Raw genomic sequence first — 16,295 nt, forward strand, 5'->3', positions numbered from 1 at the left:
TCCCTGACGATTTACCGGGCGCGCACCTCTTTCGCCTGTCTAGTGAAGGGGACTTGTTTAGAGTTGATTTGACACCTTACTGGGTAGATGATGTTGTCCATTGTAGAAAACAGCCTGCCAGAGAGACCTATTAAGAAAGCCAGGCTAAGGAGACTCATCTTAAAAATCCAGCCATACCAATTAATTGATGGCCAACTCTATAGGTTGGGATAGGATGGGCTGTTACGTAGATGTGTGTGCAAGCACGAGATGCACGATGTATTGAGAGAGGCACACGACAGGATAGCTGGCGAGCACTTTAGTGGGGACACGACTGCCTGTAAGGTATTACAATCCCAACTCTGGTGGCCCACCCTATTCTACGACACCGCTAAGTTCGTCAAACACTGCGACGAATGCCAGAGGACTAAGATGCCCATGCGCAAAGATAAGATGGAGTTGACCCCCATAATAGCTCGACAGCCCTTCGAGAAATGGGGCATTGACTTCATCGGACCTATTAGTCCAGTGGCTCAATACTCCCAGACACGCTACATCATTGTGGCAACGGACTATCTGACGAAGTGGACGGAGGCGCGAGCCACCAAAAGGAACGTCGCTAGGACCACTGCGAAGATCCTTTGGAAACAGGTCTTTTCATGGTTTGGTTGCCCAATCGAACTAGTGAGTGATCAAGGTGCACACTTCGTTAACGAAGTAATATCCCACCTGCTCTCAGCCTTCTTAATCATTCATAGAAGGTCCTCCCCCTACTACCCTCAGGCAAATGGCCAAGTGGAGTCCACAAATAAAATCCTGGTCAACGTGCTTACTAAGGTAGTATCCACATCACGAAGAGACTGGGATAATAAGCTGATGGCTGCCTTGTGGGCTTATCAGACGGCTTATAAGACGGCTGTCAGGCAAACACCCTTTAGGCTGACCTACGGGATGGAGGCCATTCTACCTCTAGAATTCTTTGTCCTTAACTTGAGAATAGCAGTGTAGGAGCGTTGGGAGGGGAGAGAGGCTTGGACTAACCGCTTAGAGGAGCTAGAGCATCTCACAGAAACTCGGCTTTTAGCCACTCACGCTCTAATCTATGAAAAGGCACAACGAAAGCTGTGGTATGATAAGCACGTCAACCAGCCCAATTTTGATCACGGAGACCTCGTATTACTCTACTCGGTGAAAGGGCACAAACAGAAAATGAAATTTCGAGGGCTGGAGCCTTTCCGGGTGCGTGCAATTAGCAGAACAGGCAATGTCGAGTTGGAGACACTCGAAGGGGAACGAATAGGCTTCTTCAATGGCAGTCGCATGAAAAAGTATTATCCCCCTTCCCATCCGCTGCACGAACCACCGATGCGCGAACCCCCCGTCGTTGTCTGCGTGGCCACAATCACCGAACTGACCAATCACGATGAAGAAGCAATGGCACCCACCTACCTTCAAATCACGGTCATTGCAGAACGAACATATTCCTTTGATGCTCTGATCGACAAAGGGGCCGACCGTAATGTCTTGATACACAACCATTGGACACACATTGGTTAGCCCAAATTACAGCCCACGAATGAGAAACTTAGCCCATTTGGGGGTAACACTTACCCTCTCTTAGGGAAATGCCAAGCGGCTGTCTCCATTAAGTCTGGGAGTATCCCAATCGTCTTTTATGTGTTACCAAACACTAAAGGGGTCAGTGATAAATCACTACTAGGACGCACTTTCAAAAAGCAGACAAGCTGCAATGTGGACTACAACCTAGACCACATTCACATGACCATGGGCAGTGTGTGTATGGTAACTACTTTCAGCAAGGGCCATCTCATGCCTCCTACGACTGCAGAGCCACCAATGGAGACCCCCGCATCCAAGCCTAAGGAGAAGGGTATGGATGCCTTACCCCGTACCCCAACCACCAGAAGCAAACCCACCCAAGCCGGCCACATGGCCAAGGAGCCCACGCACATATGGGTGCCAAAATGGCGAGCGCCGCCTCCTGGTAGACCACAGAAACATGCTCCTAAACGCAAAAAGTATCAGTCGCGGCCTAAGAGACAGCCTAGACGCCATCGACATGGATGCACCGCCACGCCACGATGGATACCGAAAGATCTCCTGCGAGCGCAGGGATACTATGAGGGCAAGCCTTGGGTATGGGTGCCTAAGGTCAGACACCCAAAAGAGTCAACATTGGGCAGCCCCACTCCAGTTGGACAGACCGGCACAGGCAAAGCACAACTCGCACAGAATATCAAACCAACAACGGTGACGATTAAGGCCACCCAACACCTTCAGTGTCCCAAACCGGATGATCCAGCACCATCTAGGTCAGAGGAGATGCACACCCCCATACCCACTCAAATGAATGTCAGCACACTCCCTAGGGCACGGGAGCCTGCCACAGTGTTTCCAAATGATCCAAAGTGCACAATTCCATTAAGGCCCCTGCAAGGGAGTCACTACTATCTAGCCCAATTGCTCCATCACCACCAGCGGGTCTGAAACCTTTGTACGAAAGACAATCCTTCCTATCAGCGGCCAAGGATCTCACTGAGACCTCCGAGAATGACGTAGTGACGTGCATCAAGGAGTTGGATGACACCTTCACTACATTCGCTAGAAGCTACGAGAGACTTGACCTAGGACTTCTTGATGAACCCCTCGCTTTCGATGTTCACTCATTGCCATGCACTTGGGAGGACTATGAGTTCATGACCATCAAGTTTCCCAAAATTGCGGCCGAGCTAATTGCCAATGGAGAGATCTTGAAGGAACAAGCTGTTCTCAGACGACTAGTCACCTCATACCGCAAGCCTGCTCGCTCTACGTCGGAATGTGAACTGGAGGAGCTTGTGCAGCTTGCCAGCTTTGCTTCTCCATTCCTGCAACTGTGGTATGCCTTACGACTCCAATGGGAGAAAAAAGGCCACCGGATCATGACTAATGCTGAGCAAAGGAGGGCAATCAAAACAATTGAACGCGACCCTACGTACATGGCACCTCTTTCATTCAAAGTTCTGGCCATTACACGCAACTTACACTTAGATGATCAGGTGCTAGCCCACCCGTACATCGACCAATTCCTCACAGAGGAGGAGTTGCACATTTCTAGTCGCCTCAACTCGGGAGACATCTTCCATGACATCTTAACCTACATCACTCAAGCTTCCCTGCAACTAGCGAACTTGATTGCCATGCCCAGTTTGAATACAACCCTAACCTATATACATTGCTTATGGCCAAGTAGCTCACCCCACACAGCCCATGCGAGCCTTCCCTCCCCCGTGCCACTTAGAAAAGAGGTGGGAAGAGCCAGTGACGACCAAGGGACTGACCAAGTGAGGTAGCGAAAGTGTGAAGGCTAACAGTGCTCTACTAAATTCAAAGAGGAAAGAAAGCAAGGAGGAAAAGATGTTGGTTGTTAATTATTTCTAAAAAAGTTTCATCTCCTTAAAAATCTACCCAATAAACTGGCGCACATACTTTTTTCTTGGGATATGCTAGGAATGAATCAAATCGTAACTCTAACGTTGGCTGGGGTGATGACATGCACATACCATGGCAGGACAAGGCAGACTTCCATTTGCGGAAGCAGAGATGACAAAATATGGAATCAGCATCGAAACACGAGGATTCACCCAATTTACTTTCAAGCATACCATGAACCTGGATGAGGCTATCTCAGAGGAGCCGACTGTAAGAGAGCTGGTGAACAAATGCAGCCTCCAAAAGTACGTAGAGAAAGTGGGCAAGCTGTCGACTACAGCATGTGCGCAGAGTTCTTGAGAAATTTCAATGAAAGACGAAGCTGTAGCACGGTCACGGTAAGGGAAGGTAATCAAGAAAGACGAGTACAGGTGCCCCTTGATGCCACCATTGTCGAAAGAGCCCTGGGACTCGGGCCCAAAAAAGAAAGATGCCCAAAAAGGGATGTGTACGCCATGCTGGGGTTCAAAAAGAAAGATGTACACACGATCAATGGAATTAGTCTAGCCAACATTCCAGACCCGGCAACAAGAATGCAGGCTAAGATGATCCATTCTCTCTTCTCCGGCTACAGGTACAACGCCCTCATGAATAAGATCAGCGTACCACTGCTGGAAAGCATTGCGACAGGAGTCCTAGAGGAGGTGGACTGGAATGATTTCGTCCAAAAGACTATAAAGAGTTCAACCGCCCTTCTAGCTCCAGTCGCAATGCTAGCCGGTGGGGAATCCCCAGCCTCCACCGCGCGATCCACAAGGAAAAAACTTGCCATCAATGCCTCCATGATCAGGGACGAAGGTATACTTACAGCAATCATTGATGAAGCCATCAAGGGTGTTGGCGTGGAGGGAGAGCAGATTGAGCACCAAGACTCACCACGTCGAGAGGAGGAAGTCTCAAGTGAAAGGACGACTAGCGATGTAGGGGACCCTGAAGTACCACCCCCGCAAAAGGCCGAGCCTCAAACGCAAATGAAGGACGGCAAGGGCCAAAAGAAGGTGAAGACTCTGAGCAAAAGGGAGCGAGCCAAGGTGAAGAGGGCTCGAAAAGAGTCATGTGGGTTGGAAAAACAACTGCAAAAGGAGGAGGAAGAACTCGCAAGAGTTAAAGAGGAGTCAAAAAGGGCAGAAGAGGAACGGCAGAGAAGGGCGGAAGAGGAAGCCTACGAACTGAGCATGAAGAAAATGGCCAAGTTGGCTGAGGCCACTCGCAGGTCTATTGAAGAAGCTCACAAACCAAAAGAAATCAACTCCTATGGTCCTCACCATGAAGCCGAAGCGAGTGGCAGCACGAGGGCAGCCCCGATGACCACAAGCAAGGGAAAGTCACCGTTACACCCCCTGCCTCCCTCCTTCGTACCGACGCCAACAAACACCCCAAATGCCCCACTGCCCGCACCTTCTCCGGACACGGCCCAAATGATGAGCATGATGCAGATGCTCGTCAGTAAGGTGGCAGAGATTGTCCCACAACGTGGAGCAAAAAGACCTGCCACCACTGATGCTGAATCCAGGAAATACCCTAAAGCAAAAACTCGAAGCATCGACCACCACAGCCCCCATCCCCCTGTCACTGTGAGCAGACTACAACGCCTACGTGGCCGAGCTCGTAGCGCAGCTGGAGGCGACAAAGGAGGAAAAGAAAATGGCCCTACTAGAGCTGGAGAAAGAAAGGGAAACCTTGATGGCCCTAAAGCTCAAAGTTTCAAAGCAAGAGGCTAACCGGATAAGGGAGGTCAAGGCGTTACAAGACCAACTGGAGGCAAAAAAGGAGGCCCAGGACAATGAGAATCACCTACGACAGAGGCTGGAGGACGAAGAATAGAACCTGGTGGCCAAGCAATGGAGCTTAAAGTTGCTGGTGCAGCAGTATGCCAACCTAGAGCAAAGAACAGCCAGACTGGAGGGGTACGGCCTATTGGCAACTCAAGAAGGTGAACCGAGCAAGGGGCAGGGGGACGCCATGGCAAAGCTTCAGTATGAGCTCGAGGAGCAAAATAGGCTAGAAAGAGAGATAGAATTCCTAGCACAAGGCCGGTCCACAATCCTCGCAACGGAAGTGCAGGAAAAACAACAGGAGGTACAACGGCTGCAAGGGGCATTGGAAGTTGCCAAGGAGGACACTGAGGCCCTCATGGCCATGGCCTTCATGCAACAAAGACTGCACCTTGCAGAAATCCAAAGCCATGAGCAGCTGGCACAAGAGAGATCAGAACGAATTGACGATGCAGAGCATAAATTCAGTATCACAACTCAAGCAAAGGAAATCGCCGAAGCGTAGCTGGCTTGCAAGTCCAGGGAGTGGCATCAACTCTGGGCTTTAATGAACGAACAATAACAGATGATGACCACACTAGCGAGTGCGATGAAAGAGAAAAAACAAAAGATGGGTGAAAGGGCCAACACTTGCGAAGCGAATAACTTTGACAAAATCAGGCAATTAACAGAGCGCTTGGTGGTGGCAAAGTGCGAGAGAGTGCTTGCCGAATCTAGAGCTCAAGTAGCCAATGTATGCACCCACGCACAAAGGCAAGCCTTCCTCAGCACCATACTACATGTCACCCAAGCACAGGGCGATGATTCAGTGGAAAGGGTGAGAAGAAAACTCGAATTGACTACCCAGGCGCTAAGGTACAGCCTTCAGGAACGGGAGCTCCCCACCAACACAGGGACTCACCAAGAAACAACAATTCAGCTACTTGCACAGTGTCGGCCTCTCCACTATTGAGCTCAAGGACCTGGGATTCGAAGAGTAAGAGCCACCCGCACCACCATCGCAAACAATCCCAACTGTGGCCAAACAAGATACCGAGGAAGGCCCAGATCTGGACCAAGAGGCCAACAAAGAACTACAGAAAGCGCCCAGTTCCCCTCTACCAGACCTCCCACCAAACGAGACTGAAGATGCCCACATGCCGAAGCGCATTGTGGCAACCACAAGGAGGAGACAAGAGCTGGTAGAGGATGCACAACACAGAGCCCAGTCACTACCAAGACAATTCTCTGACGAGCTAGTACCACTACGAAGGGACCCCAACCCCATTGATTGGCCATAGGAATTGGTCATCTAGCGTGACCGAGAGTTTCAGACGAGGCCTTTTGAGATGTCCTCCTACCCACGCTCGCTGGACCGGGCAATACCGCTCAATATCCTATCCAAAATCAAGGATCTAGCCAATGACCTAGCGAACCGTTGGGTGGAAGAAAGGAGCCTAATTATGACCAGATGGAGGCAGGAGCCTACAGACTATTGGCAAGACAAGGTGAACCGAATTCCCAAATCCGTCCATGGCTATGAGGCACAACTAAAGTGGCGGCAGAAGATTTGGGACGCCAATTTTGACGCCAGAACTGCCTTATGCAGCTCACTCCCCGAGGAGCGAAATGACCCCTCATACATGCCCTACCCCCGCCGGTACGGAGTGGACTATGACCGTGCCATTCACGGGGATTTTGACTTTCCTAAAATATATAATGTAAATGCCCAAACTCCAGAGGAATGCTTAGTCTTTAGACAATAGGATATTCTTCCATCCATCACCCGCTTCCTCGCGGACTTCTCCTCCTGGCTGGATCCTGCCTTCCTAACCACCTGCAACTATCTTAGGTTGCTCAAATTTCTATTACTACAAAAGCCTACCGTTGAAGAAGCTCACCTCCCCCCCCTCCCCCCTCCCCCCCCCCCCTCTTTTTTGACATCAATCTAGGCATCGATAGTAGAGCCATGACTCGATTAATGTTGAGGGCATCCCTCCTCCCCTCCTTTTGCTTGGAGCTCTTAGAAAACATGAATAACACCCGCTTCACAAGGTGTAACCACCCCTTTTTGTCAGCCACACCTCTGAAGGCCCGAGCTGCAATTAAAGAATATCTCCAAAGCTGTGCCTTTCTATCCCAATGCCTGCAACCTCCCGGCGCTTCGGCTAACAATGATCGGCACTAGCCAAACGCCTTCCAAAAAAAAAAAGCACACGCTTTGCTCACAACACCTAGGGATCACCCCTAGCCCCTCTCCCCACTCCACGCTTAGGGCACATCAAGGGCAGGACTTTCAGACCTGTCACCCTAAGCTCTGCATTGCACTACACCTCCAACAATGCATAAACTGGGTCCTCGAGTGTGAGACATTGCCAAGGGCTTGCCCAAGGTTAGACTCACCTCCCAATTCCACTGCACATACACTTACACCTCACCGTGAGACAGATACCCCCTTAGGGAGTGCACAACTTTCTCTTGTAGGTTGTTCGTAACTCAGTCAAGCCGCCATCGGCTACATCTTGGCACCATATGTTCTTTAATTGATAACGGAGACCCAGTTTTGGCAATCATCGCCGACGACAATTTCAACTGTGTAAACAAGGCCGAGCATCTTCATCCAGATCAAAGCAAGCCGAAACCTCTCCAAATCACCAAGAACCAACACCCCATCATCTCTCATGAGAGCACCACCTTTTCGACAGTGGTCATGGGAGGAGGGAACTCGATCGAGCATCAAGGTAAGCTCACTACACCCACAAGGTAGGCATTGCGTGTTGGCTATGTGAGAGGTAGCCATGGCCACTCGACTTGAACGCTTGATTAATAAGCGGTCTGTAGGTCTTGGGGTAGAGCTCCGTAGCTCCCTTACAGCCATGTGTAAGCCCGATTGGGTCTTGACTTGTATGTCAAATGAGGTCTATTTGATCGAATGGCAAAAATGTGACCTTTATGGATCTAGCCTTTGGGTTAGAGAGAGTAGCTATGCTGGTAGTAAATCAAGACACAATGCATCAAGTTATGGGGTATGGGAGTTATCAAGGATCTCTATTTTGGGATTCAAAGCTGCTTTGACAACCCCTAGCTGGAGGGTATCAAGGGGCCCAATGGCCCCCCTAACAAGGGTCCAAGGGTTGCACCCTATGCTCGATGGTCAGGGGAATATTCCCTTGCCGACTAAGGAAAGTTCATAATATGGTCAAACAAGCCAACCAGACTACCTTCTTATGCTATAAAAGAAAGACCCCTCCAAAGCTATCTTCAATCTATCTTTCACCCAACAAAGTTCTTCTAACTAGCCTTAAGCTCTTCACCTGTCATCTATCTAAATTACCATATAAGCTTCACAATGGAAGTGCACTAGTGGACAAAGCAATCTTTGTATCAATTCATTTGAAATTAAAGTAGTTATTGTTCTTCTCATATTTAATGTGTATTCTTTACTCCTTGCTCAAATTATATATATTGCATCATGTAATTTTTACAAATATCAATTATAAAATAAACTTGCATGGTGCATGATGCACACACATTTAGTTGGGCTAGACACAATTTTCCAATGCATCCATGACCTTCATTCAATTGTCGATTGTTTGAAATGCATCTCACCACTTTACATGTGCATAAATTAACAAGCATAGATATTTGAGCATAAGTCATCTTTCTTAGCATTCTTTTATTTAGGAGCAACAAGGTTATGAGAAGCTTTGGAAGAAGAGCCTTTAGGAAGAATTCTTTATGCTTTTGTGATTGCGTTCAATCAACCTGAGAAAGAAAGAGGGGATACACTACAATGATGATGATGATGATGGTGTGTGTGTGTGTGTGTGTGTGGCTTGGCTCTTTGTGCCATAAAGAGACATATCAATGCAATTTTTATGAGCTAAAGAAAAGAGAGAATGATCAACTTTTGAAAATGAGATTTGACACTAGAAGTACCACCAATGATTGAAAACAAGGACTTGATTATCAACATCAAAGCATAAAAGAAGCACATTGACATGAATTTTTGGCACCAGCAACATAATTTATGGGGTTAATCTGCACATTTCTTGAGGGACCCTCCAACAATTGTACTTGGCTCTCTTCTTTTCAAATTTAAGAACTATTATCTATTAAGCATTGTGGGCCATGCTTTGTAATCTCTATAGTTCATTTCTGTCTAACATTAAGAACTTCAATTTTGTTCCATTCAAACTAAGGTTCAAGAGAGAAATTTGCCTTGTAAAAATTTTGATCTCACAAAAAATTCTACATCAACACAAAGCACTTTTTTGTGTTGCTTAACTTGTTGGAGCTACCAAGAACTCATGTTATTTCTCCATTCTAGTTGCAATTCTTGGAAAGAGATGCTATCAATTTGCATTTGCAAATTCACAATGATTTGGAAATTTTTCTAAAGCTTATTAATCTTACAAATTAAGAGTACACAAATATGAGTTGTGCTTTTTGCATTCCTCTTGAAAATACCCTTCACAATGTAAAATTAAGAAATTTTGAAAGTTTTGTGAAGTGTCATTAAGAGGTTTCAACCCTTAGAATTTTGGGGCTAACAATGTTGGAGATTGTGTTGTGAATGTTTAAAATTTTATTGAGAATTGAAGGATTCAAAGCAAATCAATGTGTTCCTTTGCTTGCAAGGCTTTCTTGAAGTCCAGTCAATCCATTTTCTTATGCTTAACATGTCATCTTTTGGGTTGTTTCATAATATTGGATAGAAAAAACACTTTGAAGTTGTATTATTAGAGGACAATTATAAATTGTATTGTTGATTAAATTGTGTGCTTAAATATTAATTTGTCACATTCTTTACATTGCAAAGAGGCTAATTTTTGCTAGCAAATTGTATGATATCCTTTTCAATAGCTTTGTGCAATTTCAAGGGCACATCAAGTTTTCGTATTCGCTGGCACTCCTCATTCTCAAGTGTTGGAATTGTGATAGGTTTTCTCCTTGCATAGTTCACACCACAAGGTAAGTATATACATTAGGGATAAGATACATGAACACATTTACTAGCACTCCATTCTCAATTGTTGGGTTGTGATAGGTTTTCTCCTTGCATAACTCACACCACAATAAATGTGGATAGGGTTCATTTCGCTATATTAGAATGGCCCTTTTCTCTTAAGTAGTGTATTCTATACTACTAGTGATTAGTGATTATAATGACTAGGGACCTTGCTATTATACTATAGACTACACCGACGATTAACATTAGTTGATGTAGCTCACCAAAAAACATGTGCAACTCAATGTCAACTCAGGTAAACTTGAAAGAAATAACAATCTTGAGGCATAAAAGCACATTGGAAGTCTCACCCAACCATATGAGTAGCTTGGAGTTCCCCTTTTATGATATTGCTAAAAGTGATCGTGCATGTCATAAAACTAGTGTGCTTTTAAAAGAAAGCCCAAAAGAGAGGTGGATTTTCCTTAACTCTCAATGATACAAGACTAATTCTCTCTATGGCATTATGTTCCCCTATGTTTTGATTACATCCTTTTCTATACATACAAATACAATTTTGGAGTGGTGGATTTCCACTATTTTGAAGATGTTTTGACAACTCTAGTCACAAATGCCCTTGTAAAGCAATGATAAAGTGACCTTGGTTAGAGACTTTACAAATGGTTAGTCAATCCCATTGTGAGAAAATGTAATTGTAAGGGTAAGGAGAATCCATGAAAGAGATTGCTTGTACCTCAACTCAACTAATGAGTACTTTTGACAACAAAGTGTTTCCTTCTTGATATTGTTGCAAAGGAGGGTATGAACAAGGAAAATTTCAATAAAACAAAGAAAAAAGAGGTGTTATGAGTACATAATGCAAATTGCTACACAAGCATATACAATATGTATGGTGGAGAGTTGACCATTCTCTCTAAAATCTATTCGAGTCCAAGGCTATGCCCTCCCCAATTCCTCATGGTGCACATCAATTCCCACCCTCATAAATATGCTTCAAGATCAATTCCTATCTCATACAAGCCTCTTCCTATATTAATACTTGTTTCTAACTAATCTTTTGGCTACTTGCATCACTTGAAATTTTTGAGTGAGAAAGAAGGGATGGCTTTGTTTGAATAGCATATAAAGCCACATATATGGTAGATTCTCTATACGTCAAATGAGAGATTTTTCAAGGCAATGCATAGTTTTTTTTGCTTCAATCATCACATTGGCACACATTTGCCATGTAATCTCATACAATCTGTTATCCTAGATCGCAGTGCTATTGTGCGTATTTAGATCCTTCCCACTTCACACTACCAAGGAATTTGTTGAAAATCCTTCTTACTTCACACTTTGCGTTAGTGATTGTGAAAGGCATTTATCCAAATTGCCAGCACCGCAGTGATTTTCCATAGTTGCCACAAAAAGCTTTTCAGTTTGTTTAAAAAGGATATATGTTCAAACTCTACCTCTAGACCTGTTCTCATCAATTGAGTGGGTGGAGTACGATGTCACCTGTCTGAAGGAATGTTAAAGAGTAGGTGATGTTGCTTTGAATGAGATCTGAGTCATGGCAAAGCTACATTCACAGGACATTGTTTGATTACTGTGTAATTCTCATCAATTTGATGTTTCTCATACACGTCTAATTATTGTTTAGTCACCATTGTAGTGCCAAAAGACATGACCATGACTTATGAAATTATTGTTTACTCAGCATCACAGTGATGATAAGAAGCATCTATTGTCAATGTTGTTTGTGTTCATAATTATTAGTATCAGCAGTATAGTGCTGTCATTATCATCCATCCTCCCCCCTTGATCTTCATCCCAGCCTACACGATGTTTCCTCACCCTCAACTTGAAATTTCAGAATTTGACTAGGAGGAAGTAAAAATGGCAGCATATTGTGCTCTCAAACACAAAACTCAAAACTCAAAACTCACAACTTGAAGGATCATGCAAACCTGCAATACCTGATAATCATACTCGAATGACACCCAATGGAAGTGCACACAAGATCATGGAGCACAGACACGGAACAACACATGAAACCAAAAGGAACATGGGTTTGCATGCACATTGACCTTGTCGGGTGTTTTTTGTTTCTGGCTTGTTGCTCCACCTTAATGTCATTATGCACACAAACCTTGTATTGTGGCTAGCGAAAGCTAAGTGTCCAAGTCTCTACTGTGCATACCACCAGAATGGTGTGTTGTAAAATCAGTTATCAACTGTATAAGTAACAGTACAGGCATTGCACTATTTAGTATCAATAGGACTTCTGCATTTTATAATGGAAACTGAAATCAAGAAGAGCACAGACAAAAGGCTAGAGAGGAATACCACCAGAATGGTGTGTTGTAAAATCAGTTATCAACTGTATAAGTAACAGTACAGGCATTGCACTATTTAGTATCAATAGGACTTCTGCATTTTATAATGGAAACTGAAATCAAGAAGAGCACAGACAAAAGGCTAGAGAGGAACTATGTCACACCAAAACAGGGAGAATAGGCCTAACTTTAACATTTCTAACCTTCAAAGAGAAAAGCTGGATGTAAAAGAGCTAGTGAGCAAATGTCAGGAACTGATTCAAGAATTTATACTACTATGCTGCCAATTCACAGCATGACTTCCGTTTGATCCTCTCAGCAAACTTTAAAAGTGAATCATCTCCAATACTTTCTACCTAAGAAGTGCGGACATTGCATCCTTCAATGTCATACATCTCTCATGCTTAACAGTCATGACACATAAACAGTAAAAGCTGTAAAACATAGTAAATCAACAACTCAAATCACTTTCTTACAGTTGACATGCTTCTTTATAACTGGAATCTGTTGTGTAGGCTGTATCCTAACAAGTATCATTGGTCCTTCGGAAAACTGCGACTCTGTAGATGTCTCTGAAGCTCTAAACATACATCACGCTAAGATGGGCTTGCTTGTTAGGTTGTTAATACCAATTTATTTAGGGTGAGCAGACACAACTTAGTAAAGTTATACATGGCGTGTGTTTGCACACATCACCCATGCAGGCAAACAAGCAGAAGTAGCTAGCAACAACTCTGCAATAGAGTAGCTTGAACAACCTACCACCCCTGGCATTCAAACGACCCCAAGATACATGCTCACGTTAAATATTTTTTCCCTATTTTACTGGGAAAATACTAAGCTTCTTCAGTTGATTTGGATAACATTACCAGAAGTAAAAGACTGTGAGCCAATGCATAACCCTATAGAAACCATTCAAACAAAAGAAAAATGCAATGACATCCTTCCAATATTTGGTTAAGGAAGCAGCTATCCTGATGACAAGATGGAAGTTCTTTGCTTGAACCAGGCATGCAATCTAGAAAATTAAATGTACTTACCTCTAGTCTTCTGGTTCAATCTTAAAACATAATTCTAAGCAAACGTCACAAAAGTTTACAAAAACAGGCCAACTTTCACCCTTTGATGCCATTAGCTACCTAATAATAATACATTAGCAGCTGCCATAGAGAGCATTCAAACAACATTTCAAGGTGCGTTGATGTGGTCAGTCAAGAAAACAAACAATCTTGCAAGTCTTTCAGCATCCTTGCTAAATAAAGAAGCATCAAACCCAAGCTGTCTGTTGTGGAAAATCTCACACTAAGATAAGAACAACCACCTGTACATGCACCAGGGCACCACAGACCAAGCTCCTCGTGGTATGGAGTGCACAACTTTGCACCCATCATTAATTCATAGCATACTTTTGTGTCCATGCCCGCGCTGTCTCCTCATACCTTCCCCTTTGATTCTTGTAAATATGAGCTATTTCAGGGACAAGCGGATCATCAGGATTTGGGTCTGTAAGTAAAGAACAGATGGAAAGAAGAACTTTCGAGATGGTCAAAGCTGGACTCCATTGCTCTTTCAAAATGTCAAGACATATGCTTCCATTTGAGTTTATGTTGGGATGGTATACCTGAGAAGATTAAACGATGTCACTAGATTTCCTTCAAAAGGAAACATGACATCAAAACATCACTATGTATCAAGTTGCTCATAGTAATAACTCAGGTTAAATCACAAAACAGGTCCTTCATTCAGAAAAAGACCACTAGCCTCCACTTGTTACAAAAGGCTAAAAAGACCTCGAAAACAAAAACACAGCAATCATATTTCAAAATCCTCTATTTCATGAGTTCAAACAATCCCACTTGATCTTAGCAACAGTGGATTGTCCTCTTTTTTAACCAACGTGGAGGAGGATGACCTGGATAACATCGTGAGCTTCTGCACAGGAGCTACCACAGGCCCTAGCCTGTTGCAGTGGGGAATTGGAGCACCAGTGTCGGCATGATTCCTGACCCCCTTCGCAGCAGGCTAGGTGTGGGATGGCTCCCTTGCAGGAGCTCATCATGTTAGACACTACTACAATCAAAATCTCAAAGCTGACACTAACAAAATGGGACCCAGCATCATCTGCAAGCCCTATGTCCCAGTACAGAAGGCTAGGTATGGCTTCTTTGAAGAAGCTCACAATGTCGACACTACCACAATGGAAAACTCTGTGATGACACTACTGGAAAGGAAATAATAATAGAGTTCTCAGTTGTGTTTCTCATTAAATCAAACAAGCTAAGCTAGAGAACACACTCAACAATGGCACTACCGGTATGGCAATAGCATAGAACTTAACAGTTAAATTTCTTAATGCAAGACTTAAAAACAGCACTTCATACAGGAAAACAGCTCCATAAAACCAGGATCAAGAAGCAATTTTTTTGGTTTCTAGGGAGGGGAGGGGAGGAAAAGAGAGACTGACCTTTGTCTGAAAGTTAACCTTGGGAGGCTTGAAGGGGTAGTCAGGGGGGAAGTGGATCATGACGAAGAAGACGCCGCCAGCGTATGGGCTGTCACCGGGCCCCATGATGGTGGCTTGCCAGTGGAAGAGGTCCTCGCCGACGGGACCTGCGCTGCAGGAGGTGGGGGGGTCCTTCTGGAGGTCCTGCAGCTCCTTCTGTATGCGCTTGGAGGCCATGGGGAGGCTGCTGGTAACCCTAAAATAGGGGCTGGCAAAGGGACTCTCTCTCTCTCTCTCTGTGGCTGTGTTCAACGACTCGGTTCCCTTAGACTGGGTGCAAAGGAGGATGTAGAACAGGGCTACTTGAAGAGACTCTCTCTTACTCAATAATACTTCCCCCCGCCCCACCCCCGCGGGCCGCCCCCCGTCCCCTCTCTCTCTCTCTCTCTCTCTCTCTCTCTCTCTCTGGTTTCCTTCTCCTTCCTTCCCTTTTTTGCGTTCACATTATACATAAGTGCTACAAAACGACTCAGCTGCATAATTTACGAATTTCAAAATTTCGAAAGATCTCTGAATTTTTAAACAAAAGTTGGAGTCCCCCAAGCCACCCGCCTCCTAGCCCAATTGGTTCCACTCTGGGTTAGGCTTTGTGGGTCGACGACAAGGTAGTCGCACAAGTTTACTTAGGGCATCCAAACACCAGCCTTTGCCCTAGCAATACTAAGCCGGGGGCCTTGCACACATACAAGACAAAGATATTTATAAATTATTGCACTTTTCCAAACATCTAACGTTATCGATGGATTGGACCTCTCTTAAAGGGTATTCAAAAGATCATTGGTTTGGACACTATGTAGCACAAATTCTACATCATTCAAGAATCAGATGCGCTAGTCATGCCACCCAATGTTTTCAACCGTGGGACAATTTTTTGAATTTCCAAAATGTGCCACATCAGACCCACAACCTTGCCCTCTCCTCGCTTTCAAATGAATGTGAATCATCCCTTAGCCCCTTATTAGGGAATGTAGGAACTTAGTTTCCTCCTTCTAACCTTTGCCCTCTACGGAAAAGTTGAAGAAAGAGGGGTTTAGTTTACCCATGGAATCATGCAAAAGAAAAGACATTAAGTGCAAATAGGCTAACAAAACTAGTGCATGTGAAGATCCTCTAAGTTCAAAATCTAACAACACAAATAATTTGTAAGAGTCTGAAGATGAAGTTCCAAATTGGTTTAAAGTCTAAAGACTAAGGCCATTTCACTTAGGTATACTTTTTGGTGAACATTGAAATCTATATGAACCTTTGGGATAAATTTCACATACTTATATCAG

At 44.5% G+C, this 16,295-nt stretch overlaps 1 protein-coding gene across 1 annotated transcript; it reads right to left on the reverse strand.

The window, feature by feature from the left end:
• Positions 1–13,693: 13,693 nt before the first annotated feature.
• Positions 13,694–15,346, reverse strand: LOC148032648 (ubiquitin-conjugating enzyme E2 5A-like). Its single transcript, XM_087683273.1, has 2 exons — positions 14,983–15,346; positions 13,694–14,139 (listed from the first exon to the last, which is right to left on the reverse strand). Exons 1-2 carry the CDS (start codon positions 15,196–15,198, stop codon positions 13,909–13,911), a joined length of 447 nt encoding a protein of 148 aa, XP_087539399.1. The 5' UTR covers positions 15,199–15,346; the 3' UTR covers positions 13,694–13,908.
• Positions 15,347–16,295: the final 949 nt, after the last annotated feature.

This window comes from Lygodium microphyllum, chromosome 8, assembly GCF_053477565.2.
Source record: "Lygodium microphyllum isolate KBCC chromosome 8, Lygodium_microphyllum_v1.1.10, whole genome shotgun sequence".
In the NCBI taxonomy this organism is placed as follows: domain Eukaryota; kingdom Viridiplantae; phylum Streptophyta; class Polypodiopsida; order Schizaeales; family Lygodiaceae; genus Lygodium; species Lygodium microphyllum.

Bases quoted from the DNA above. Each gene is read 5' to 3' on its own strand.
- LOC148032648 (XM_087683273.1), bottom strand. From the start codon at position 15,198: ATGGCCTCCAAGCGCATACAGAAGGAGCTGCAGGACCTCCAGAAGGAC. The intron at 14,140-14,982 runs GTCAGTCTCTCT...TAATCTTCTCAG, and splicing joins AGGTTAACTTTCAGACAAAG to GTATACCATCCCAACATAAA.